We start from the raw sequence: 25,982 nt of genomic DNA, 5'->3' as shown, positions 1-25,982 counted from the left end.
ACACATATGCATGCACAAGAACACATACACATTTCTATTCATAGATGTCTTTTTAAACAGATGCATGTCATGTTCCTCAAGTTTTACTCATTAATCATTGTTACGCCTTCCCATTACAAGAGAATTACAGTGTTCACACCCTCAACTAACGTCACAGACGCTAAACATAATCTCAGAGTAATCTCATAATGAAGATTTACGGTCAGCGTTAAGTACCTAAACTTATTGTCAGCGGTTACTTCCTGATTCAAGATGTGTAGAGACAGGACTGGACTTAGCAAAAAGTAAGCAGATTATTTGTCCTGGGAGAAAAAACAAACAAGAATATAAAACAAAAGGCAAAATGAAAATCAAACTTTACTAACTAAACTGAACAAAACTAATCACTGAAAACATAGAATAGGAAACCTGTGGCATGGACAAGACACATGAAGGGAGGTGAACTGACATTCCAACAAGGTACAAGGGGGGACTAACACAATAAATACACAGACAGTGATTAGGAGAGTGGAAACAGCACAGAAAAACAGCTGGAACAAATTAGGACTATCAAAATAAGACAGGAACTGCATCACCCCTGATGACAGGTGGACAAGTGGACAGCAAGCTCTCCTCCAGCTGCATGGACAGGTGAGTGTTTCTTAGATTTAGGTAGAAGTTTGTTGTTGACCCTGTTCTGACAGCATTTAAATCCAGCTCCCCATCTCTCTGGTCTATCTCGATACCTGGCCTATACCGCTATAATCGCTGTCTTCATAGCATCTGCCTCTCATCCGTCTTTCACATAATGTCTACCTATGCATTTGTTTGGCTGCATAGTGTGCACATTAAAATAAAATCTTGGCCCTAGCTGCATGGATTCTTAGAATAGCTGAACGCGGGCCCTTTCCTGACAGGAGTCAGCGCTTCTTGATTCTACAAAGAATCGGCTCTTAAAGCCAGCTCACTTGCTAATGACACAAAAAGTAAATACTGTCCAGAGAGGGAACTGCTCTAAAAAAGACTGTTTCTGTTTTAAGGTTTGTTTGTATATCGTATGTGCAGCAGTACAGTGTCTTAACATTTGATTTTGGGTAGTATGCAGCAAACTCAATGAAAAGGTTTAGTTCATTTTCACAGCTTTTGATGTTATTTCTGCAGGTACAGTAATGCAGTATTGGTATGGTTCTAATCACACCAACAATTATAGACTTTTTCCCTTTGATGATCTTCAAAACATGCGCAATGTGTGCAGGAAAACACCTTGTACATATTCCGGTACAGACACTGATAGACGCTTTCTGTTCTATTATTAGTCTTTTACTAAAACCATCTGAGAATGTGGCATCAGTGACGCCTATTGACTAAGACAATGCCGTTTAATGTCATGACTTTTATGTTTCTGTTACCACAGAAATTGTTATGTATTGTTAAATAATGCTGTTAGCATTAGATTGTCAATCATATTTTTAATTTCAACAGTAATTGTTTTCTTTTTGTCTCTTTGTTTTTTTCACCTGTTTTGGAAACAAATTGCTTGAATACTGAAAATTCATGACTAAAAAAAGACTTAAAAATAAAGATTAGTTCAAAAAGGTTCATAATTTTATGATATATTGTTCGTTTTTTTTAATGTTGCTTTCTTCTGTTTACCTGTTCTGAAAACAAATTGTTTTGTTTCTAAATGCTGTGGTTCTGGGTCGTTGACCCAGTGTTTTGTGTTTGCGAACTTTTTAATCTTGTTTACTTATCATTGTTGTGATCCTTGTCTCTGTTGGTATAGTTTAGTCATGTCTGTCATAGTCTTCATCTTTGTGTTCTTCTTCAGCGTCCCCTTAATCTCCTCAGCCCATCATTTCTCTCTCTCTCTCTCTCTCTCTCTCTCTCTCTCTCTCACCATATTTTTGTGTCTGGAGTCTGGATCTCTGTCTACAATATATTTCTCCTGTTAGCTATTTGTTCCTGTTGTCTACTGTTTATATTTTATTCCAGCACAGTTGGTGTGGAGCACCTACAAATTCTTTGTACATGTAGAATAACAATAAAGGGCTATTTTATTCTATTCTAAACATATTTCTAAACCTTCTGGAAAGCCTTCCCAGAAGAGTTGTAGCTGTTATAGCTGAAAAGGATGGACTGAGAGCATATTATATCCTATGGATTAAAAATAGGATGTCACTAAAGTTTATAGGCGAGTGAAGGAAAATGCAAGTACTTTTGGCAATATAGTGTAGTTTCAAAATGATAGATAAACTGATATTTGCTTTAGTTTATTAAGATCCCCATTAGCTTTGCATGCAGCTTAAAGTGTCTTGGGCTAGTCTGGATGAGTTCATTGCTACAAGGTTTTTCACATACAGATAGAATGAATACATTTTTCTCGAGTCAGTGAACAAAAAGTGAACTTAATTGTTTTTAAAGACGTTTTAATGAACAGGAATGAAGAACAATGTAAAGGTGAAAGCTATGCTTTGGTGAAATAATTTTATGTTAAGTTTAGATGCTTACTTTTCTTTATGTTTTTATCCAAACATTTGCACATTAGCAAGAATGAAAATGTGTTGGTGTGCTGGACATTCCTCATGCATTTTTCTTCTTAGAAAGATATGTACTGATGGAAGCTTCCTGTTCCATCATCAGTCTTTTACTGAAAACACTTTGAAAAGCACTTGGGGAATGCGGCCTCAGTGGCATGTACGTTGACGCAGATAATGACCTTTATATTTCTGTTTCTGTTACCACTGTTAATCGTCACGGTTCTGGGTCTTTGTGACCCAGCATTTTGGGTCTCTTGTGTTTTGGTATTTTATATCATGGTTTATGTTCTGAGTCCTTTTTTGTGCTGTTTTGATTATTTTAGTTATCGTTATTACCCTAGGTTCGGTTATGGCTGTTAAGGTTTTAGTTCTTAGTTTTTGTTATATGGCTTCCCTGTGTTTAATGTTGTGTCTACTCTGTGCAATTCTGTCCCATGTTTCAGGTCTATATGTTCTGTCTGTTTGCGTGTCTAGAGTTCAGTCGGTGTGTGTCCTGTTTTACTTTGAATGTCCGTATCTCATGTCAGTGTTTCTAGTTTTGCTTCCCTTGCCTCATCCTGCCTAATTACTCCCAGCTGTGCTGTCCTTTTGTGTCTCATATCCCTCGTTATCCCTCAGTGTATTTAAGCCCCGTGTTTCTCTTTGTCAGTGTTGTGATCTCCCTCACATCTGTCTGTGTGTTCTACCTGCCAACCCTGTCTAGTTTATTTCAGTATTCAAGTTTAGTTCTTTCTTGTTTCCAGCAATAAAGCTGCCCTTTTGAGTTTACGTTTCAACTGTTTCTGCATTTGGGTCCTTTCCTGCCTGCCTGCACTCAGATCATGACAAACATCAACAATAATAAATATTTATTTACTTACAGAAATGTTTAAATTTCCTGTCATATTTTGAATATTTTACAATAAGTCTTTTGTTTCATTCTTTCTTTATGTTCAAACGGATGCTTGTCTCCAGATTTACTTTTCTTCCATAGGCCCTGAAATACTGTACTTTGACTAAAAGACTCTACATGTAAGCAGTTAAGTGGAATTAATTAGTAAAGTGTATCAAATGCTAATTGTAACTGTAACTATATTTCTAATGAAGAAAAACATTTGTGTTCCCTTGTAGAGTAACTCTACAGACACAACCTAGAAGACTGGTAAATAAAAATAAATACATTTTACTGGTGTCCTTCTATAAAATTTGATTAAATCTAACAATATATGTCAGCTGTCTTCAAGTAACAAACTAAAATGTGAGTGTTTAATCAGAGTTGATCAGAAATGGTGTGAAAACAGTGCAGTGATGCCATTCGACTACATGATTTTTCATTGGTATGAAGTTATGTCACACAAAAGAGCCACACCTTGTTTATAAATAGTAATGAAAATGACGCACATGTACCTCAGTTGTACAGATATCAAATGATCAAATGTAACAACAGCAGCTTACATAACATACTAGATTTCAAACATCATTTATAGCTAAATAGTGCCTGTTAATAAAGGATGATCTGGACAAAAGGCCTTTCTTTCTGTTTGTTCAAGTGTTTATGCCATTAAATCAATCCTATTGTTAGGTAGTTTATGTGAGCTAAGAGATCAGTGATCTCTTAATTTGTTCATTTCTTGTCTTTCTTTGTGTTTGCTATTAAATCAAACCTGAGCCTTATTGTTAGGTTTTTCATGTGAGCTTTAAACTTTGATCTCTGAAGTTGTTCATTCCCTAGTGGATTCAAACCTACATAATTCGGTTCGATAACTCAAATTTAATTAAATCATAATGCCACAAATCAAGAATATAGTTCTGGTGGAGAGACTCGGCTGAAGTCCTGGTAGATCAACTAATCTCAGTGTTAGCCAACATTAGCTCACAGGATTATAAAATCAAGCATGGAGCCATAAATTCTGCCTTTACCAACATTTATGAAAGAATAGGTTGTTCCAAAGTGCTTTATTCACTTAAAGGTACTGTAATCAGATGCCACCTTTGTATCCGCTTTTATTAATACTATTTTGATGTTTTAGTAATTAAGAGTTTTGTTTTAGTAATTAAGAATGAACTCTACTATGCCATGTGACTACAGACAGAGAACCCCCCACACACACACACAAAACATGTTGCACGGGACAAATACAACTTTTTGTACATGTGGTAATATGCAGAGTCCACTTACACAGTGTCCAAGAACTGTCATTATAACGGCAATAATGTAAACATTGACACAACAACTTAACTTTGACAACAAAATTTACAGCTTTTTGAAAGTTATATATGGTGTTTATAGTGCATGCACGGGCCAGTTAGAACAAAAGAGATGGTGAGAAATGCGCTAAAGCATTTGAATAAAACAACTATATAAGGGTAGACTTAATATTATGATATGTATTATTTCTTACAAAATACTGCTCTTTTGTTTCTTTGAATCTAGACAGTTGTGTAAATTTACAACATATACTACATGTAAATGACTTTATAGCAACCAGTTAGAGAAGATATGCACCAAAGGACGGTGATATTACAAAGCATGCAAATAAATATATCAATTTAATAAATAAAACTCTTATATTTTCTTATAGAAATGAAGGGCAAATTTGTAAAGGCTTTCTCAGCATTTTGCAACTTTAAGAGGCATGTAAGGAGTACAGGTTCCCTCTCTGTTTCTGCTGCCCATCCTCTCGTTATTCTGTATATTTAAGTCCTCAGTTTGCCTCAGTTTCCTCGTCACATCATCAGTCTTCATGTTAGTACTTCTCTCATGTCCACCTATGGTCTGTGCACCATGTTTTGCTTCCTAGTGTCTAGTTACCGTACAACAAGTTTAGTGTTTTGTATTTTAGTTTGTAATTCTCAGCAATAAATCTGCTTAAGTTTACATTTTGTCTCTGGAGTCCTGCCAGATGTTTAAATTATCTTTGGTTTGTGACTGCTTTTGTATTCACAATCATTAAAGAACTATACTATTTGTATCACACCCTCTTTTCCCACCTCACAGCCGCACAGCAAAGCTTGTTTAACATATTTTCTCTTAACCTGAGGGCATTAATGGAGAGGTAATTTCTGAAAATTCTGGTTTAACAAGCTCTCCTCCAAATGTCAAATCTAATAAGACTTCCCATCTAAATTATTCTGTTAGCCAAAAACAGACTGGACATAATGAAACTTTTTTTAAAAAGCGTGGATAATTGAGAAAGTACATGTTAAGCTGGACCAGTATTCTTATTTTTTGTTCTTTCTGTGTTTGTTCTTCAGTTATATTCTAATTTAATAAATATCGGAGAACAGTTACATATCAATATATCATCATTTTTTTATTGTTGAGCAGATCCGGAAAAGAGGGATGATGAGCTTTTGCAAAGCTTCCATCTCTTGGCTCAGAAAAAAAAGTGAACATGACTGAACCAATCACATCAGAGGATTCAAATGATACTAAAACATCATGTTCAACTGTAATCAGCTCAATACAGTAAACAGAGGTGTGATATTGAATGAACAAAAGTAATGTGGTAGAAAATGTATTGCTGAGCCAACTTTTGAAAGAAATTGTTCTTACACAACTCTAGAAACAATATTAGAACTGAAATATGAACATTCAATATTTTTCACTTTATAGAGTGAAAGAAAAGTACACAGATGTCCCATTTGTTACATATTTTATTTACATATTTTATTTTCGTACTAGTTTTGTAGTAACTTCGTAACTTTACAGAAACTCTTTTTTACCTCAGTAGAAATCTATTTGTTTGTCTGCCATGACATCAATGACTAACTTATGTCTCAAGGGAAAACAAAGGGAGAGGCTCTTATCCTGAGGCAAGAAACTGTAAGGTTGACAGTTGAGAAACTTGTGAATCCTATGACGTAACATTCTTCATCATCAAGATCTCACAACCTCGTCTATCATTTCTCACATACGTCATTAGCCCTCACGCTTCTGAAATATATAAGGCCACGAGAGGTGTGAACATATGATTAAAAGAGTTGAAGAGCAAAGAGTTGTGAATTGCACTGTTGTGAGACAAAAAAATTGGAAACCATCTACAGAAGACAAAAAGGACAATTGATACATTTTTCATCTGATCTCAGTTTTGGTAAGTGCAATGAAATATAAATTTTATTTAATGTTAATATGACTATTTTGTATTTTAGCTTGTTAAACAAAGTAATTATTATATCTATATTATTTTAAAATTCTGATTCATATTTTTTCATTAAGATATATAATGATGAGTACAGTAAATAAGTCTTGCATTTTTGTGAAATTCTATTTTACTTTTTAAGTAGTGTTTTGGGGTTTTAACTTTTTTTTTAATACATATACACTTGCCATCTGTGTCTTTTACAGAGTTAACTGATTAAACAATGGGTGTTGGACTGATAATATCAACGTTCTTGTTTCTAACAGGTGAGCTAAGTGGTGCTAAACTTACTGTTGATAAAGGAATTATGAACTGCTTTATCATAGCAAAGTATACATCATAAATAATTGCTACAGACAATACGTAGACTGCATTAAAGTTGAATGTTATAGTACTTTTTATGGTTAGGCACTTGAGTACAATTAATCTAGGTAAGCTCTACCTAGTAAGATGTCTTCAAAAAATGGGTTTAGTAAAAATTTGAGTTTGGTATAGCTGAGATGAGGATGATTTACATGACTTTTGACAATTTTTCTTTAAAGAAAAAAAATGTAGTTTCTCTCTGAATCTTTCTCTCTTGGCTGTGAAGCATGTGATTACACAGGTCTGCAACTGCATAAGATTTTAGAGTGTTTCTTATAGATTTTTACTCATTGAAACTGGGAAAAATGTTTTAAAAATTCCATCTCATCAGGTTTTCTTGCAAATCTCATGTTTTTAGTTTAAATGTACAATTTCCCTTTTTAGACTGAAATCTGGTATCCTGTACTTTAGTCAAACAACCATATCCAATGATGTCTTACATTAATTTAATGTTTGTAAGAACGAGACTCAAGATAAATATTTCTCATAATAAATCTCACAGCACACATGGGGCATTCCATTTAAAATCATTCAGTTCTGAAAAAGGTTAAAAGGTCATATCATAATCAGCTTTTATACAGCCTTAACATATTCAAAGAAACAATGCAAAAATGACCTTTGAAATTATTGGATTTACCAGAACTTGAAATGACAAGATTAGGCTGGAATTTTGCGCTTGTTAATAAATGATATTCTTGTCCAATATTTGAGCCCTCACAACTAGAACTAGATTGCAAATATTTATAACATGAGAAAAAATATCATTGTCAGTGTCAAAAATGATTATATTAGAAGATTATTTGACACAGAAGGATTAACAGGTAAAGACTGACCTCTATCACAATATGAATAGAAGTGAGACCTTTCAAGTGCTATAATTCATTTTTGCCAGCCATGTATGTCACATGGGGATATGATCCTTAAAAATTTACCCAAACTTCACTTTATAAAGCTTTCCTCAGTGAATTATCATAAAATTTATTTTCTTCTTTATGAATCTTTTTTTAATCTGCTGCATATAAAACAACCACTCAAAAAAAGGGAACAAACATTGAAAAATTGAGCTAAAAAGCAAGAAAAAAAAGACAGCAAGCTTAAATACTGGCTAATCATGCCATTTCAGACACACATGAGTAGCAAACAATTACATATAAAAGAAAGACTCAAAGGACAAACACAGTGGTTTAGAAGAATTACCGTAATTGTCGGGCTATAAGCCGCTACTTTTTGCACAAGCTTTGAACCCTGCGGCTTTTAGTCAGGTGCGGCTTTTCTATGGATTTTCCATGATTTTTGTGATATCGTAAGACGATTTGTTTTGTTTGTTCCGCTGTTGTACGGCACTACGTTGCCTGGCGGAAGGATCGGGGTTCAAGAGTGGTATGTTAGTCACATGTCCATCCTCCAGGCAACGTAGTGCCGTACGAAGTAGCGCGAAAAACAAACTTCAAAGTAGCGCTACGCATTCAGCGGGAGGCGTGGATGACGAGCGGCGATAAACTTGCGAAAAGCAAGTTATGCCCAACTCCACCGGTGGATTCTGACAGCGTGGAAAAGTGCGAAAACATCCATGATCACCAACGGATTTTGAAGGGCTGGACTGCTGCATGATGGAGAGGAGGACACCGCCACGGCCCTTCTGAGGGTGTTCGACTCTGACACTGACAACGAGGATTTCTTTGGTTTTGAAAGTGACAACGAAGGAGAGAAGCGGAGAGTGGATGACGAAGCCATCCTGAGCCTGTTCGTTTCCGGCATTGGAGGAGAGGACTTTGATGGTTTTAGAGCGCAGGTGTCACGGTCTGGCTGGCAGACCGTGGGGATGTGGGGAAAGGAGGACCCAGGCGCGGTGCTCTATGTATAAACAGTGTGTTTATTTACAGAGTGGAACAAAAACAACAATAAATCCCCGTGTTCTCCCAGACTCCCGTGTCGTGTCTCTGCGTGAATAGTTCGTGTCTCTGTGCTCTCCGCTCCCGTGTCAGCACCCCCCGGTGCTCGCTGCTCTTCGTGCCTTCCACAATTCCTCGTGGAGTCTCAAGGAAATGATCCCGCGTCGGTGGGAGCTCCAAGACTCTCCTAAGTAGCTCCCCCGACGAGCCCTGATCAGCGGCAGGTGTGTGGCTTCGGGTGTGGCCAGTCCCTCCGCAGGGCCACACCCCTCAGGCCTGCAGGTGGCCGAGCTCCATCCTCCAGGCACACCCGCAGACATACACACCCATACCTCGCCTAAACATATGAGTGGGACACAGACTAACACAGCACAGAGAAACACACATATGTACACGCACAGAGCAGGAGAAACGACACCAAAAATACATAATAATAATACACAGGTCCATGACTGCCCAGGGATCCTGGGTCGCCCAGTCCCAGGACCCTGACAGCAGGAAAAAGAGAAAGATGGTGAATGACTGACTTTTCTTCTTGTTAAAGCCGTGTCACTGCACCTGAGCCTAAAAGGTAGTCCGAATCTATTTTTCTGGTGTGCTGTAGGTTACTGTTATGTACTACATGTGCAAATATGTACCCATAACTTGTTTTTCAAAATATTAATAAAAGGGGTGTGTCTCCAAACAGCCATCTCTTTCCTGACAATTCCCTTTGTGCATATTCTCTTACATATGATAAGTCAATATTGAAACACCTGCGGCTTTTAGTCAGGTGCGGCTAATGTATGTACAAACCAGGATTTTCCCCTGATTTTAGCTTGTGCGGCTAATATTCAGGTGCGCTTTGTAGTCCGGGAAATACGGTACTCCAGTTACCCCACGATTTAGAAATCATCTGTGTACACCAGTCAGCTCTTTTTATGATTACAAAGGTTGCATCGCAAGACACAAGTTTTGCTTTTCATGACAGCAGAACTAAGTCACCTCCCAGTACTGATAAACAAGAAAAAGCAGTGAATTAATTTTATTAAATATATCAATGAATGCAATATCTTTTAACGAAACCTAAATGATTATAAGCACGTATGGGGGAAAAAAAGATAATTTGGGGGAGATTACTTTAGATTGATTGCAATTTATATCAAAAACATAAAAAGGTGAAAAAATTGGGTAAACTGTTGGAGCATTGGATTGAAGACACTGAACTTGTTTTAAGGTAGAGATGGACGGTAGAGATTCATGTGGTTTATGTTTGTCATAACAACATCACCAGCTACAACAACCACTACAGCAGCTACAACTACTACCACGCCAGTTACAACATCGACAACATCAGCTCCAACGACTACCACAGCTGCTGCAACTACCACCACAGCTGCTACAACAAGTACCACAGCAGCACCAACAACTACTACAGCAGCTCAAACCACTACAGCAGCTACAACTGCTACCACACCAGTTACAACATTGACAACACCAGCTCCAACGACCACTACAGCTGCTGCAACTACTGCAACACCAGCTACAACAACTCCTACAGCAACTCAAACCACTGCAGCATCAACGACGACAGTATCAGCTTCAACAACTACCACAGCAGCTCAAACCACTACAGCAGCTACAACTGCTACCACGCCAGGTACAACATCGACAGCATCAACTGTAACAACAACCACAGCTGCTGGAACTACTGCAACACCAGCTCCAACAACAACTACGTCAGCTACAACAAGTACCACAGCGACACCAACAACTACTACAGCAGCTCAAACCACTACAGCAGCTACAACTGCTACCACAACAGTTACAACATCGACAACATCAGCTCCAACGACCACCACAGCCGCTGGAACTACCACCACAGCTGCTACAACAAGTACCACAGCGGCACCAACAACTACTACAGCAGCTCAAACCACTACAGCAGCTACAACTGCTACCACACCAGTTACAACATCGACAACATCAGCTCCAACGACTACCACAGCTGCTGCAACCACCACCACAGCTGCTACAACAAGTACCACAGCAGCACCAACAACTACTACAGCAGCTCAAACCACTACAGCAGCTACAACTGCTACCACACCAGTTACAACATTGACAACATCAGCTCCAACGACCACTACAGCTGCTGCAACTACTGCAACACCAGCTACAACAACTCCTACAGCAACTCAAACCACTGCAGCATCAACGACGACAGTATCAGCTTCAACAACTACCACAGTAGCTCTAACAACTACTACAGCAGCTCAAACCACTACAGCAGCTACAACTGCTACCACACCAGTTACAACATCGACAACATCAGCTCAAACGACCACCACAGCTGCTACAACAAGTACCACAGCGGCACCAACAACTACTACAGCAGCTCAAACCACTACAGCAGCTACAACTGCTACCACGCCAGTTACAACATCGACAACATCAGCTCCAACGACCACCACAGCTTCAGCAACTACCACCACAGCTGCTACAACAACTACCACAGCGGCACCAAAAACTACTACAGCAGCTCTAACAACTACTACAGCAGCTCAAACCACTACTACAGCAGCTACAACTGCTACCACACCAGTTACAACATCGACAACATCAGCTCCAACGACTACCACAGCTGCTGCAACCACCACCACAGCTGCTACAACAAGTACCACAGCAGCACCAACAACTACTACAGCAGCTCTAACAACTACTACAGCAGCTACAACTGCTACCACGCCAGGTACAACATCGACAGCATCAACTGTAACAACAACCACAGCCGCTGGAACTACTGCAACACCAGCTACAACAACCACTACAGCAGCTACAACAAGTACCACAGCGACACCAACAACTACTACAGCCGCTCAAACCACTACAGCAGCTACAACTGCTACCACACCAGTTACAACATTGGCAACATCAGCTCCAATGACCACCACAGCTGCTGCAACTACTGCAACACCAGCTACAACAACTACTACAGCAGCTCAAACCACTACAGCAGCTACAACTGCTACCACACCAGTTACAACATCGACAACATCAGCTCCAACGACCACCACAGCCGCTGGAACTGCCACCACAGCTGCTACAACAAGTACCACAGCGGCACCAACAACTACTACAGCAGCTCAAACCACTACAGCAGCTACAACTGCTACCACACCAGTTGCAACATCGACAACACCAGCTCCAACGACCACTACAGCTGCTGCAACTACTGCAACACCAGCTACAACAACCACTACAGCTGCTACAACAAGTACCACAGCGGCACCAACAACTACTACAGCAGCTCAAACCACTACAGCAGCTACAACTGCTACCACACCAGTTACAACATCGACAACATCAGCTCCAACGACCACTACAGCCGCTGGAACTACTGCAACACCAGCTACAACAACCACTATAGCCACTGGAACTACTGCAACACCAGCTCCAACAACAACTACATCAGCTACAACAAGTACCACAGCGGCACCAACAACTACTACAGCAGCTCAAACCACTACAGCAGCTACAACTGCTACCACACCAGTTACAACATCGACAATATCAGCTCCAACGACCACCACAGCTGCTGCAACTACCGCCACAGCTGCTACAACAAGTACCACAGCGGCACCAACAACTACTACGGCAGCTCAAACCACCACAGCAGCTTCAGCTACTACCACGCCAGCTACAACAATTACTACAGCATCTACAACAATCACTACACTAGCTACAACATCGACAATAGCTGGTCCAACAACCACCACAGCACTTTCCACAACAATATCATCAGCTCCTACAACTACTAGATCAGCTCAAACAACGACCACAGCAGATGCTTCTGCAACAACTAACCCTAACCCTGCACCCACAAATACAACTGCTCCAACAACCACCAGAACAGCTGCAACAACAACATCTGCTCAAACAATCACCACTGCAGCTCCAATAATAATCTCATCTGCAACTATTGCAACTGCTACAGCAACCACGACAAGAAGTCCAGCTCTTACCACAATTGCTCCGATAACTATCACAGCAGCTTCAACAACTTCCACTCTCAGTTCAATAAGTACAACAACAGCAACAACAACCACATCTGGGGCCACAACCGCCAGGTCTCTGGCAACTAGATTTGTTGTTTTCAGATCCATTCAGAGCACTTTTACAAAGGACTTGTTGGATTCATTATCCGAAGCTTTTAAGAATCGATCTTCATTAATAAAGAGACAGGTAAGTCTTTCCCTTTCTCAAAAATCCTGGTGAATAGCAACTTTTAAAAAGTTGATGCAGAATGTGAAGTTTTTTGGGGGTTTTGGGGTTTTTTGGGGGGTTTTTTTGGGGGGGGGGGGGGTATGTGGAGTTCTAAGCATTTATTACTGAATTAAGAGGCAAAGATGTGTGCATTGATTTTGGAAATTAGAAAGAAGGCAGTGTTTAAAGATCATAACCAGTCAAGTGGGCAGCCTAGCAAAGCTCTAAAAGTAACAGTACCTTTTTTAAATCAAGTTTTATTCATCCAATAATGTTCAGCTCATTGATCTATTGAACTGCAGTCTGTTTTACTGCTGGCAGAGCTCTTGAAGTCAGTATTATTGATGGATTTTTATTCTTCTCTAAAAGCAGAAAAGATATTAAGATGTTGGTTCTCACTGAATCTTCCTTCATATTTGAACAAACATTCCCAGCTATGTAGTTAAATAAATCCAGATAAAGATTCTCTTTTTTCACTCTCCTGTCAACTGTCTTTCACATTTCCACCTGAGGCACTCAACCTAACTTTACAGCACTTATTCAAGACAAGACACACTACATTTCTCTCACTAGAAGATGGATAAAACACTTAAATACCCAATGAAGTTATAAAACTACTTAAATTTAAAATCTGTGAATTTTTTTTCCAACAAAATATTTTGTTTACAATGTTTATTTGGAAAGGGCAGCACAATGGCATAGTAGTTATCACTGCTGCCTCACAGCAGGACAGTCTTGGGTTTGAATCTATATTGTCATGTGGCTCCTTGTGAAATATGAATTTCCTATCTCTGCTCTAAGGAAACATGTTAAACTATTGGGCAACAGGTAGAGTGTAAAATTAATATAGCAAGCCAATCTTTAGACTAAGCCACCATAGCTACTCACTGTAGGGATCAGTTGCTCATTAGTCTCCTGTCATATTTTACTGTAAAATATGGCACGGTGGTTAGCACTGTTGCCGCACAGCAAGAAGGTCCTGAGTTCAATTCCAACATCAGGCCGGGGTCTTTCTGTGTGGAGTTTGCATGTTCTCCCCGTGTTTGCGTGGGTTCCGTCCGGGTACTCCGGCTTCCTCCCACCGTCCAAAGACATGCAGCTTGTGGGGATAGGTTAATTGGATAACCCAAATTGTCACTAGGTGTGAATGTGCGAATGAATGTGAGTGCGAATGGTTGTCTGTCCTTGTGTGTTGGCCCTGCGACAGACTCGAGACCTGTCCAGGATGTACCCTGCCTCTCGCCCTATGACAGCTGGGATAGGCTCCAGCACCCCCCGCGACCCTGAAAAGGATAAGCGGAAGCGAATGGATGGATGGAAAATAGAAACATAGTTTTAATGTGTGTAACAAACTGAAATGAAATGAAATAAAATCTCCTTTGTGTCTGCAGCTAGAACCTGTTTACAAAAATGCATTCGGTTCATCATTTGTTGCCTTGGATGTTGTGAGCTTCAGGTAATTTCAGTATTACCTACCAATTTCAGTATTTTGACATATAACATTAAGAGCCCTAAATATTCCAAACTATAATTTTTGTCTCTGCATTTACAGTCAAGGATCAGTCATAAACAACATGGAACTTCAGTTTGTAAATTCATCTGTACCAAACAACACCGAGATTAAAAATGTTTTGAACAGTACAGCCTTAAACGTTACAGACTTTGACATTGAATTGGCCTCCATCAATGTCAGTGACACAAGTAAGTAACATTTCATGTTGTTTAATCAAAAAGTCTCAAATGTTTTAGAGTGACTTGGTTAGAAATGTTTTGTACATTTTTTCTACCACAGATGCTACATCAACTACTACAACTGTTGTACCAACAACTACACCTAGTGCAACAACTACTACATCTGCTGCAACTACAGCTTCAAGTGGAGTATGCCACAAGATTAATTCCAGCACTGTTTTCCCTCTGATGCTGCTATTATGGGTTCTATCAAGCCAGCAATAGCATCTGTGCTATTCCATATGAATGGCTTGCAGAAGATGATCTCTTTCACTGCAACTCTTTATTTATTATTATTTAATTGAGAAAGAATACATTTGGTATGTTTGTCAATATGAAAATATTTCTGGGTGGGAATGACCCTGAAATGAACAAAATGACACAGACTTATTTTATGCACCCCATTAATTGAATCATAAATAGAAAATCTGACTCGAGGATACAGGGACAAAATATATGGTTTCTTCTGTATCTTAGAGGCTTGGCAGTTTATGCTGTTCAATTCAGTTTTATTTATATGGCACTAAACCACACTAACAGTCATCTCAAGGAACTTTATATTGTAATGGTAAGATAAAGAACCTACAGAGACCTTCCTGCTTGTAAGCGTGTCTCTGCCTACACGTCTGTTAACTGTTATTCTTTCATTTAGAAAAAAGACTAAACATGAAAAGATATATAGAAACAAAAGGTCTTTTTTATAATTTCCAAATGCTTGTAAATTATGTTTTAAGTTCATATATATATATATATATATATATATATATATATATATATATATATATATATATATATATATATATATATGTATATATATATATATATATATATGTATGTATATATATATATATATATATATGTATGTATATATATATATAAATTTTATATCAAAAAGCTGAGTTTTCTTATGAGACCACAGTGCATGGCGGATGAGTGAGTGAAGTGTGAAAGATGTGACCGACACAGGCTGCTCCACACAGCAACAGAGAAGGCTGAGCGTAAAAAAAAGGCTGAACTGCATCACCATTTTTGTTGAATAGATTTTTTTGTACCATAACTGGGTTCCGGAGGCAGTTTATAACTTTCACAGAGATCGGGAGATTATTTCATTACGCTGCATTATTGACGCCTGCATTCGGGTGCTCTCATGTTCGCTCTGCTTACGTATCTGTTAGCTCGGTAATTTAGACAATAGGATGTTGACAGTAGAAAGTAGATCTACTGGCACTTTTCTTTATATAGTTGTATTATTATAAGATTTATATTCTGTGACATGTCTTTCAATTGTTATATTTTCTGTAAGAAAGTTACAATAACCACAATACATAATCTATGAGAAATTTACACTGTCTCCTGTGATGTTTTGCAATTTAGGTGGGTAAAGAGAAATGGATTCAAGGAACTGTGAGAACCGGAGCTTTCATGAATGCTAAAGCAATTTTGAACAAACTGTATTTTGTATTTTTCTGGGCGAAAGCACCATGCCACTCCTGTGTTTTAAATGCACTTTAGAACAGCACGCAACAACACCACATATGGCGGGCGGGGAGAGGTATTGGGCCTTCACACCTCCCCTGGGAGGAGAAGTTGGCCCTCTCCTTCTGTTAACTCTCTTCCCAACTTCTCTTTTCTTCTTATTTCGCTTTCTCGCTCCCAAGCCCAGTTCTGATTATAATAACTTAAAATGAAAAATAAACAATAAAGATCAAATAAACTATGACAGTCAAGTGGACCAGTATAGTAAAAGTTCCACTTCGGAAAGTAAATCTGTTAGGCATTTTTCTTGGCCTTCAGACTATAATCCAAAAAAAAGAAATGGGGCATAACAGCACTGCCCTGTGCACTCCGGTCAAATGGCCAGATGGTCTGTCATGCTGAGATACAAAAGACCAGGCACACAGGCAGCGTTATGGAAGAGTGCATGTTTGAGTTATAGTGTTTTAGCTTGGTAGTGTTGTTGCTAACCGATGGACTCGCGTGCAGACAAAGTTCTGGCAAGCAAAAGGTGACAGTTTATTTACAAAACGTGAAACCACTGTGCTATAAATATATACAGAGAGTGGGGCTGGGGCCAGGGGTAAGAGGGGAGGGAATCCACACACACGCTCGCCTCTTCAGCACAATCACCGCCGCTCCTCTTGTGGTCACACTCGCTCCTCTTCAGCAACTTTCAACCTAATTTCCATTCACGCTGCCACACTCAGAGATCACAGGGAAGGGTCCAAAACCAGTTCCGGGGGAATCTATACACAGGCATGATCAGATCCAACAGGCTAAATACACAGTTTTCTAGTAGAGAGCTCAGAGCACGAACACGGGAGGTTCAACGTTCCAGCAATGACTGCTCTGTGTCACGGTTCTGGGTCATGTTGACCCAGCTTTCTATTTTTTATGCTTTGGTGTTTTTCTAGATTATGATTTATGGTTTGATTAATCAGTAACACTGTTTTGATTATTTTTATTTAGTAGGCTTTGGTCAGTGTCAAGTCTGTCTCTCTCTGTCTAGTCCGTGTCTTAGTAAAGTGTGTTTTGTTTCCTGTTTTACTTTGAAGGTTCTTGTTCCTGTCTGATGTTAGTGTTCTGGCTTTGCTCTCCCTGTCTCGTTAGGTCTTATTTCTCCCAGCTGTGTTCCCCTTCTGTCTCTAATTCCTTGATGACTCCATCAGTGTACTTAAGCCCAGTGTGTCTTTGTGTCGGTGTCGCGTCGTTAATGTCTGTTCATCCTCGCTTCCTCTGTGTGTTCCGTTTGCCAGCCTGTCTAGTTATTCTGCTCTCCCAGTTTAGTTAGTGTTTTTCCTGTTCAGTTTCATACCAGCAATAAAGCTGTGTGCTTTGAGTTACTTCCGCCTCCGTGAGTCCTGCGTTTTGGGTCCTCTCTTCCTACCTGCCTACACACAGACATGACACTCTGTGCCACACCGTCAAATAGTCATAGGGAACTCCGGCAGGTCAGCAAGAGGTGGTGGCAATCACCGCAGGTGTGTAGGCTAAGAGTGAGAGCCCACAATGAACTTCGCCCAGGCAAGCAGGAGGGAGTGAGAGAGAGATAGATCAAAAACAAAACAAAATCTTTGGCCATCATGAGCCAGCTGAAGAGGCACAGGGACCATGACAGGTAGCTTTTCAGTTCCATGCTGCTCGGCTCAGCCCTGACCATCTGACCTGTGCTACTCCTCTTTGTTGATTTAGGCCGCTGAATTCACCAAGATATAAGCAAAGATATCATGACTGGTTTTCATCACCCATACTGTATAAAGGTGGACTTCTGTGATTGAATCTGATGAGAAGACTTTAGTGTTGTTCTTTTGTTTTGTTTTTCCAGTTTATAATTAATAAATTAGTTATTCATTATACATCACTGGTGACTGTTTTGGCTGCATAGCTCCATCTTTTTCTGTCTGGCTAGAGCATTGTTGAGTTTCCTGATAGTAACAGGAAGTTCATCACCAGTAACTGCTTTTTATTGCTCTATTTTTTCCAAGGTTGTTCTTTTTGTGTTGTCCATGCTCCATGGGGACTCTGCCTGCTCACTTGTTTACTTACTGTATATTAAAGAAATTATGGTGAAGACAGCTCTTGAAAATGGTGTTATTGACAATTAATATTTTCTGACACATGATGAGAACCCAGAACCAAGAAAGGAAACGAAGGTAGAATTTTAGGTGTATATGTAATAGATCTCCAAGGGTCTTGTGGGTCTACTCAGTGCTGTGAGATGTTCTGGGAATGACTGGAAAGTTTGATGCAGCTAAAATCTGTCAATGCTGTAAAAACAAGAGACACTGAACAAGAGAAGAATGTCCAATAATTAGGCTTCCCTTAGTAAATGAGAGTTAATTCTGTGTGACTACTGAAAGAGAAACAACACCCCACAACACAGTATAATGTTATAATGAAGCTTCCCTGCATATCTGTAGATTCCCCTGTGTATGGGAAGTCAATTGTACTACTGTCAACAATATATAATCACCTACTTGTATTAATTAGATGCATGCTTCTTTTGTTTCATATGAGTTTTGTATCTTTGGATGGAAAGGGAAAGATACATGCTAAAAAATTGTGAAGATATTGGGGCTAGTAAGAGCTTTCCTAGCCCATACTGCGACAAGAAGTAAATCCTCAGTGCCTGGCATTGGTTTGTTGCTCTATGGATTCACAGTTTCCACTTTTATTCCTATCTGATATGCTATTTTGACCAAATTACTCATTCACCCATGAAAATTATTGATTTCAGGTGTTCCAGTCACTTCCATGGCCACATGTGTATAAAATCAAGCACCTAGGTATTCAGACTGCTTCTCCAAATATTTGTGAAAGAACAGGTCACTCATTCCAGTGTGGTCCTGCTTGTTGCTTCTAACATAATAGCAACTAGGAACGACAGCAATTCTGCCACAAAGTGGTAGGCCTTGTCTGAGATTTTCAGTAGATACCTATTGTATCAGTTTTAAAATCCTATGTGACTTCTTTCTGGAGTTATTGCATTCATGAGATTATCAGAAAACCTGACATCTGACCTTGACTTTGAGGTCGAGGTCACTGAGATTTGAATTTATTCAAAATTTTTAGTAGATGCACCTATGATACCAATTTCAAAATCCGATGTTCCCTTGTTCTCAAGACTGTTCCTCTTTTGAATACGAAAAAAGACGAAAAATAAACAGACACCTTTGTTGTTTTAAGATTTTTAGGAAAATTATCCACAACTCTTCATTATTTCTAAATTCCTGTATAAATTGGGTTTCACTTCACATAGTTTATACTTCGTATATATCACAAATTATATGTAATAGTGTAAAGAATTGATCTACATGTTTCCTATAACCAGCACTGTCACTCCTCTAATTTATACAAAGTTTTATAATTATCTATATCTGTATCCTATGAGATTTCTTTTAATTTCTGTAAGATAAGTTACAATCATAAGAAAACAAAATGTATGCAAAATTTACAATGTCTCCTGTGATGTTTTACAGTTGAGGTGGGTAAAGAGAAAGGGGGTAAGGGAACTTTGAGGTCAGGAGCTGTAACAAAAGGCAAAAGCAATATTGGTCTCTGTTGTGTCAAGGTCATGTTTTATTGTTTTGGTTATTTAGGTTTGTGGTGTAGTCAGACTCGAGCGTCAAGGAAGGTGGTAGGGAAGCAGACTACGCAGACATGTCGGGTTTCCAGAGGTGAGCAATTTATTTACAATGAACTCTATTTAATGTGCAAATTCCCCCTAAAGTAACTAAATTAACAAAACTCAACAGTACATGGATCTGGTAACACAGCTCACCTCTCTCTCTCATCTGAATCTGGAAGAGACTGGCTTTAAATAGGGCCATCAATTTCCCTTCAATTAGCCCAGCCAGTACCACTCACTTGAACCGAGGGATCTAAGACTCTACACTGATGATTAAAAAAGACACAAAACCTCCTCACCCTTCTAATTGGTGCATTTACGCAACTAAACGGCTCTATTTACAAAAAAAAAAAAAAGACCCCTTCAGACCTTGAAAAACACAAAAGGAAGGTTAGACCTGTTGATGTCATGTGTGACATCATCAAGCATTGAAGCTTGTATTAAAAAACGGTTCATTACTTGAAGCTTTTCAACACAGTCCTCTCTGGTGACATCTGGAGGCCAAAAATATGAAGAGCAGCTTGAATCTACAAAATAAAATGAACTGCTCCATTATGGTTCTCCAGTCTACAGAGTGGAATTCTGTTTGATATTGAGCCACCGTTGTGTTGCTTTGAACATGTATTTTTTTTGAGTGAAAAAATTGTTTGTTTGTTTGTTTAATAGATAATTGTAATCAATAAACTTTCCTTGTTTAAACATGTGCTATGGTGTGGTCTTTCTTTACTTGTGACTTCTTGATGTTGGTAATTACAACAACAGAAAAATAGATATAATATACATATATTAATGTACAACACATTATGGAGCACGCTTCTGCTGTGAGGTCCTGTCTCCGTGTACTTATGTAATTAATCACTGGACAGCTGGACAGGTATGTTTATGTAAGGGGCTACTAGCCCCGCTATGTAGGGGTGAAGAGGCGCACAGGCTGCCCTGAACGACTAAAGGGTGGTGAGATCTGAGTCCATGACCCCCCAGTACAGTTGACCCTGATACTTACTTCTGTAAGAATGGTTTTAAGTGTCTGGCTGCTACAGGCACAGAAGGGGGCTCCGGGGCCCAAACCTGCGAAACAACGACTGCCTGGCGCACACTGCACTGTTGAATATTAACAAAGCCTCGCTTACCTCCGTTTTTCTGTACCTAACCAGACAATTCGGGTGCCCCTACTCCAAGGCAACCTGAGTTAGACAGAAGCATACAACAACTTTTTAAACAACGTGGCCCCTGTTCGGATGGCCCTCGTGAACCAAGATTGATTATAGATGTTAACAGTGCCCTGGAGAGCAAAGGGTGACAGTAAGGAAACTCCCCAAGACCAAATAAATAAAAGAAGTAAAATAAAATAAATCAAACAGGCTGTTGTGACCCAATGTTGTGAGTTCTCAACCCCTCCCACCACACTAGCCACCGGAAAAGGGCGCAAAGATCACAAATACAGCAGAACAATTAAGGTTAACACAGAAATTCTCTTATCTAGAATGGTTAACACGGCTTTATCATGTTACTTGCAATGTCCAAACAGCAAAAAAAAAATAGTTCCGGTCTTTACAGTAAAGTCCGATCCAGTGAATTGTCCCTGGTATGTGAAACCAATAAACAGTTCTAGGTGTAGCTGTCGTGAACCAGAGTTCCCGTCTGTTAGGCTGCCCAGAAATTCCACAGCCGGAGCAGGATATCCAGTCTCGGGTTCACAAAAAAAACAAAGAACACAGAAACTGTACCTTTGCCTCCCGAGAAACGGGGCATGAAGAACCAACAGGTTAGAAAAGAGCGATGCTCTCACAAACGATCAGCTGGAGCAGGGTGAACGACCAGAACGTCATCTGAGTGGCAGGGTAATCCAAACACCGCTGACTCCTGGCATCCTAAACGTCGAGTCCGCGGAATGTATCGGAGGTCCGGCAGTCCCCCGGGCAATGCGAAGCCGTCCAACTCCCCTCTCTGAAACACGCTAGACCTTTGCCTGACAGCCGGCCGGGCTGCCTCACTTTCTATACGTGTTCTACAGTCAAACTCTGCCCATAGTGATGGGAAACAGAGGTGAGTTAAAAGGGAAAGGCAGCTAGCCTTAGCTCTCACTTAGCTCCCTGCATGCACTATCTCCGTCAACAGTACACCCCAGCGCCGTGCCCGGAGGTCCACTGTAACCGGAGTCGGATTCCACACACGATGGGAAACTCCACATAAACTCGCTGCGATCCCGTACGCTGCCCCACTAACCTCCCAGTTACTCTTCGCTCGGTTTCATTCTGACCGCGGGGCTTTCCTGGTGTCTTCCGCTGTAATCGCACATGCGCGATCAGTACTGCAAACCCCGCTCGCTCCCAACAGCGCACCTCCCTGTTTTTTTTTTTGCGTGCCCACGGGCTCTCCTCAATATGTCGCTTCCTCTTGGCTTATTCAAACAGGCCGCTAAAGGCCCTACTTGACAGTTTTCCACAAGTTATATGCATGTGCCCTCACATTTCCCCCCAGCTAAACCCTGCCACACCAGCGACGTCTCCGGCCGTGCATCCTTGTAACAAACACAGAATAACACATATTAACTCACTTGTTCAGTAACACTCTATATCATTCACATACGACTTACATTACATAGCAAATGAACATAACAGTGACCCATTACTTCATCTCGTAACATAATCCCTATACCTTGCAGGGGTACCCCTCTGGTTCGCCTCAAAGGACGCTCAAAACTTCACCTCGCTCTTCCTGCATTTCATCGCTCGTCACTGAGGCCCCATCACTCTCCTCCTGTTCACTTGGAGTCATAGCTGCTTGCACTTCCCCCGCTAAATCCGGCCCCAAACCCTGGGAAGCACAATTACCAACATTGTCGACCCCTGGGGCAATGTGAGCGTTCAGATTCGACACACACGGGGGTGGCGGAACACAAACAACCTCCATGCAGTCTGTATCAGACTCCACTTCTGCTGGTAACCTAATGACATGCTTTAACCGCCGTATCGGCGCTTGAAAAGTGCACAACTTGACCTGATCTCTATGGACAACCTTCACTGAGCCACCTCTCTCTGGTTTGATTGTGAACACAGGAATGTCGGGGTGGTTCTGCTTCACCACCAAATAAGGGTTTGGTTCCCATTTATCCTGTATCTTATTCCTACACCTGGGCTTGTGGTTGCGTGTGTTACCCTGCGGATGGTAAGGACTGGTGTGACTCTTGGCAATCCCATAGGCCCTACACAGCTCTTTTATGACACTAGCGTCCGACAACGGGATCGTTTTTCTGTGCCGCTTCCACCTCATCCCAACTTTGCCCACCGAGAGCTTTCCCAGCAGTCACCCGCACCCTGGCCTTCAGGTCAGTCTTACCATCCCCATCCACACTAGCAGGCCACAGGCACGTACGCACTTCCTCAGGACCCACTTTAATAAAGTCCTTGTCCATGTCCTCCTGCTCAGGTTCCTCCTGGTAAGGAATCCTGGAGAGGACGTCTGTGTTCGTGTTTTGCTGCCCAGGCTTGTAACACACCTCAAAGTTGTACTCAGCGAGTTGTGCTACCCACCGCTGCTCAACAGCCCCCAGATTAGCCGTTCCCAAGAAGCGCAGCAGGTTATGATCAGTAACCACAGTGAACTTGGCAAACATTAGGTAGTCCCTGAATTTCTCAGTAACAGTCCATTTAAGCGCAAGAAGTTCCAGTTTAAATGCGCTGTAATACTTGTCAGGTCCAGGGTTGAGAATAACAGCGCATTACCGAGCACATCCAATGACTCTTCGATGCGAGGAAGTGGGTATGCATCTTTGCACATTACTTCATTCAGCCGCCTGTAATTGCAGCAGAAACGAAGTCTTCCATCTTTTCAAGGTCCTGTACCCATCCGTCGGTAAACTGTACCTGGGCTTGTTGCAGTGACCTGAAGTTACTAAACTTCATGAGTGTATGCACTCACTCCAAGAACCGTGTAATTATAAATATGAGCGTGGTGAAAGTTGGGCAGCACGCTAACGACTTTTGTCCCTCTGTGTGCTCGTAAGGGTCTAACCCTTTCACACCTTTGATTTTTTTCCTCCTATCTTTTCTTTGTCTTTTCGTCGAGTCTGTCTTTGTATGGACCGGCATTGTTTTCCTTTTGTTTTGTACATTCCTTTTTTGTGCGGCAAAGAAAAAACAAGAAGGTATTGGAACCGGAGAATGAACGTTTTGCGGTGCTGCAAATGCTTGCATTTGATGCGGTACTTGGATTGTTTTGCCACGAGTTCCCGGCATGCAATGCGCGAAAATCACGTGATTGCTAAACAAGGGGGCGGGTGCATTCGGCCTCGGCTGTAATTGGTCCAGTCCAGAGTCGCTCATGACCAATTGGCCAATCCAACACCTTTCATTATATATACCCTTCCTAAAAAAAAAAAAAAAAAAATCCATCGGCCCATAAAAACAAAAAATCGCCAGCGGCCCACCGGGCAAATGCCCGGTATGCCCGATGGCCAGTCCAGCTATGTTCACGTGACACGGTGACAGTGAAAAAGCGACAGGGTTTGGGTGTCTTTGAAGAAGGGGCACAAATCAAGCCATTATTTTCACACCTTTTTTAAATCGCGCAGCTTTAAAAAAAAAAGAAAATCACGTCTTTCAAAAGGGCACTTTTTTGGACTGAGGGCAAAAGGGCAAGTGCTTCAGCACCACCTCGTCTCTATCTGTGCACGCCAGTGGTGGTGGTATAGCCATAATCACTTTCACTTGCTGAAAACACGCCTTTGTGTTTGGCTAATAGATGACAAAGCTTTTGACACTGTAGCTCTGTGAGGTCTTGAGTGTTAGCCTGCACAGGGACAGGTAACTGCCTAACCTCACCCCCTGTCGCTATGCTCTCACCCTGGCCCAGCGGCTTAACCGCGAGCGCCCCCTCTCTCTCCTCTACTTGTACAACCTCCTTGGGAAGTACAGCTCGTGGCTTGCTAACCACCACAAGCCTGGCTCTAGGCATCAACTTGACAGCTCTCTCACTTGTGTTCATCACTCTGAGAGGGATTCTTCCACCAATGGTCGTCGCGAGGGTGTTGGCAACTAACAGTCCCCTCGGCAGCTCTATTTCTCTCACCGCCTCAGCCAGCACTTGGCACTCAACCCTGGATGAGACCCCGCACCGGCCCTCTACCACTTTCTCACTCATTGGGGGAATGATGATTGGTTCCCTGCCAGTCACCTTGATGAACCCAATTTTGCCACCCGGGCCCGTGCAGGGGGTCTCCTTCCTCGCCTGGGCTATCAACCTACGGATGGCGGCCTCTTCCTCGTCGGAAGCATAAGGATCCATTTGGACACAACCCCCATCTGCGGTAAAAAGCGCTTTGAGATCTTCTATAACATTCATCCCCACAATGCCTGGGAGCCCATTAGCTTTGCCTAGCTGAGGGTGAGTGTCAGTGAGTACAAAAATTCACTTCTTGCCAACCACTCTCCCGGCGCATTCAATCTCGACCTCCAAACAGCCCAAGACAGGAATATCGAGCCCATTTGCTGCTGTGAGCTTGATCCAGTCTGCTGACCTCAGCTCTTGTGGCCCAGAGCACCTACGGAAATGGGACTCCGTAATAGCAGTCACATTTGACCCCGTGTCCCAGAGGCAGGTGGTGTCCACTCCCCCTATTTTAAGGTGAACAGTGCAACACTTTCCGAGAGCACTCCTTTTGAGGCTCTCCTCCACCTCTGTCACGAGACACTCAGCTGCTTGGTGCCCAATGGTCGGTGTGGTGGTGTGTTTCTTAGCCCCATCCCTGGATTTTGGATTGCCAGGAAATACCGCCTGGGTCGGTCCGTGGGGATAGGAGCCAAAGCCCCTTCGTCTGCTTTTTTGGTACAGCGCCGGCTAGTGTGGCCGGGTTCCCCACAGCTGTAGCAAATGTATCGCCCTTCACTGTCTTTTAGCGGTGTTCGCCTGCGCTGGGTGCTCGGCTGGCTGTTTCCCCCTTCCCTGCTCTTAAGCGCCAGGTATAACTCTTGCTGGTGGGCAGCTAACT

General features: G+C 41.2%; 1 protein-coding gene and 1 long non-coding RNA gene across 2 annotated transcripts; both read left to right on the top strand.

The window, feature by feature from the left end:
* The first annotated feature begins 580 nt into the window (after nucleotides 1-580).
* LOC113012945 (uncharacterized) lies at nucleotides 581-12,823 on the top strand. The gene is made up of 2 exons (XM_080295282.1): nucleotides 581-630; nucleotides 10,166-12,823. The coding sequence occupies exons 1-2, from the start codon at nucleotides 581-583 to the stop codon at nucleotides 12,690-12,692; spliced, it is 2,577 nt and encodes an 858-aa protein (XP_080151408.1). The 3' UTR covers nucleotides 12,693-12,823.
* Nucleotides 12,824-13,222: 399 nt separating this feature from the next.
* LOC145425372 (uncharacterized) lies at nucleotides 13,223-14,776 on the top strand. Its single transcript, XR_013906049.1, has 2 exons — nucleotides 13,223-14,593; nucleotides 14,690-14,776. It is a non-coding gene; the product is annotated as an uncharacterized LOC145425372 (long non-coding RNA).
* The last annotated feature ends 11,206 nt before the right edge of the window (nucleotides 14,777-25,982 follow it).

Source organism: Astatotilapia calliptera, chromosome 3 (genome assembly GCF_964374335.1).
Source record: "Astatotilapia calliptera chromosome 3, fAstCal68.1, whole genome shotgun sequence".
NCBI classification, from domain to species: Eukaryota; Metazoa; Chordata; class Actinopteri; order Cichliformes; family Cichlidae; genus Astatotilapia; species Astatotilapia calliptera.
The sequence above is the reverse complement of the archived record's forward strand: the minus strand, read 5'-3'. Positions and strand labels throughout refer to the sequence as shown.

Coding starts and splice junctions, on each gene's coding strand:
- LOC113012945 (XM_080295282.1), top strand. CDS start 581: ATGACAGGTGGACAAGTGGACAGCAAGCTCTCCTCCAGCTGCATGGAC. Junction 631..10,165: donor TCCTCCAGCTGCATGGACAG/GTGAGTGTTTCT, acceptor CAACATCACCAG/CTACAACAACCACTACAGCA.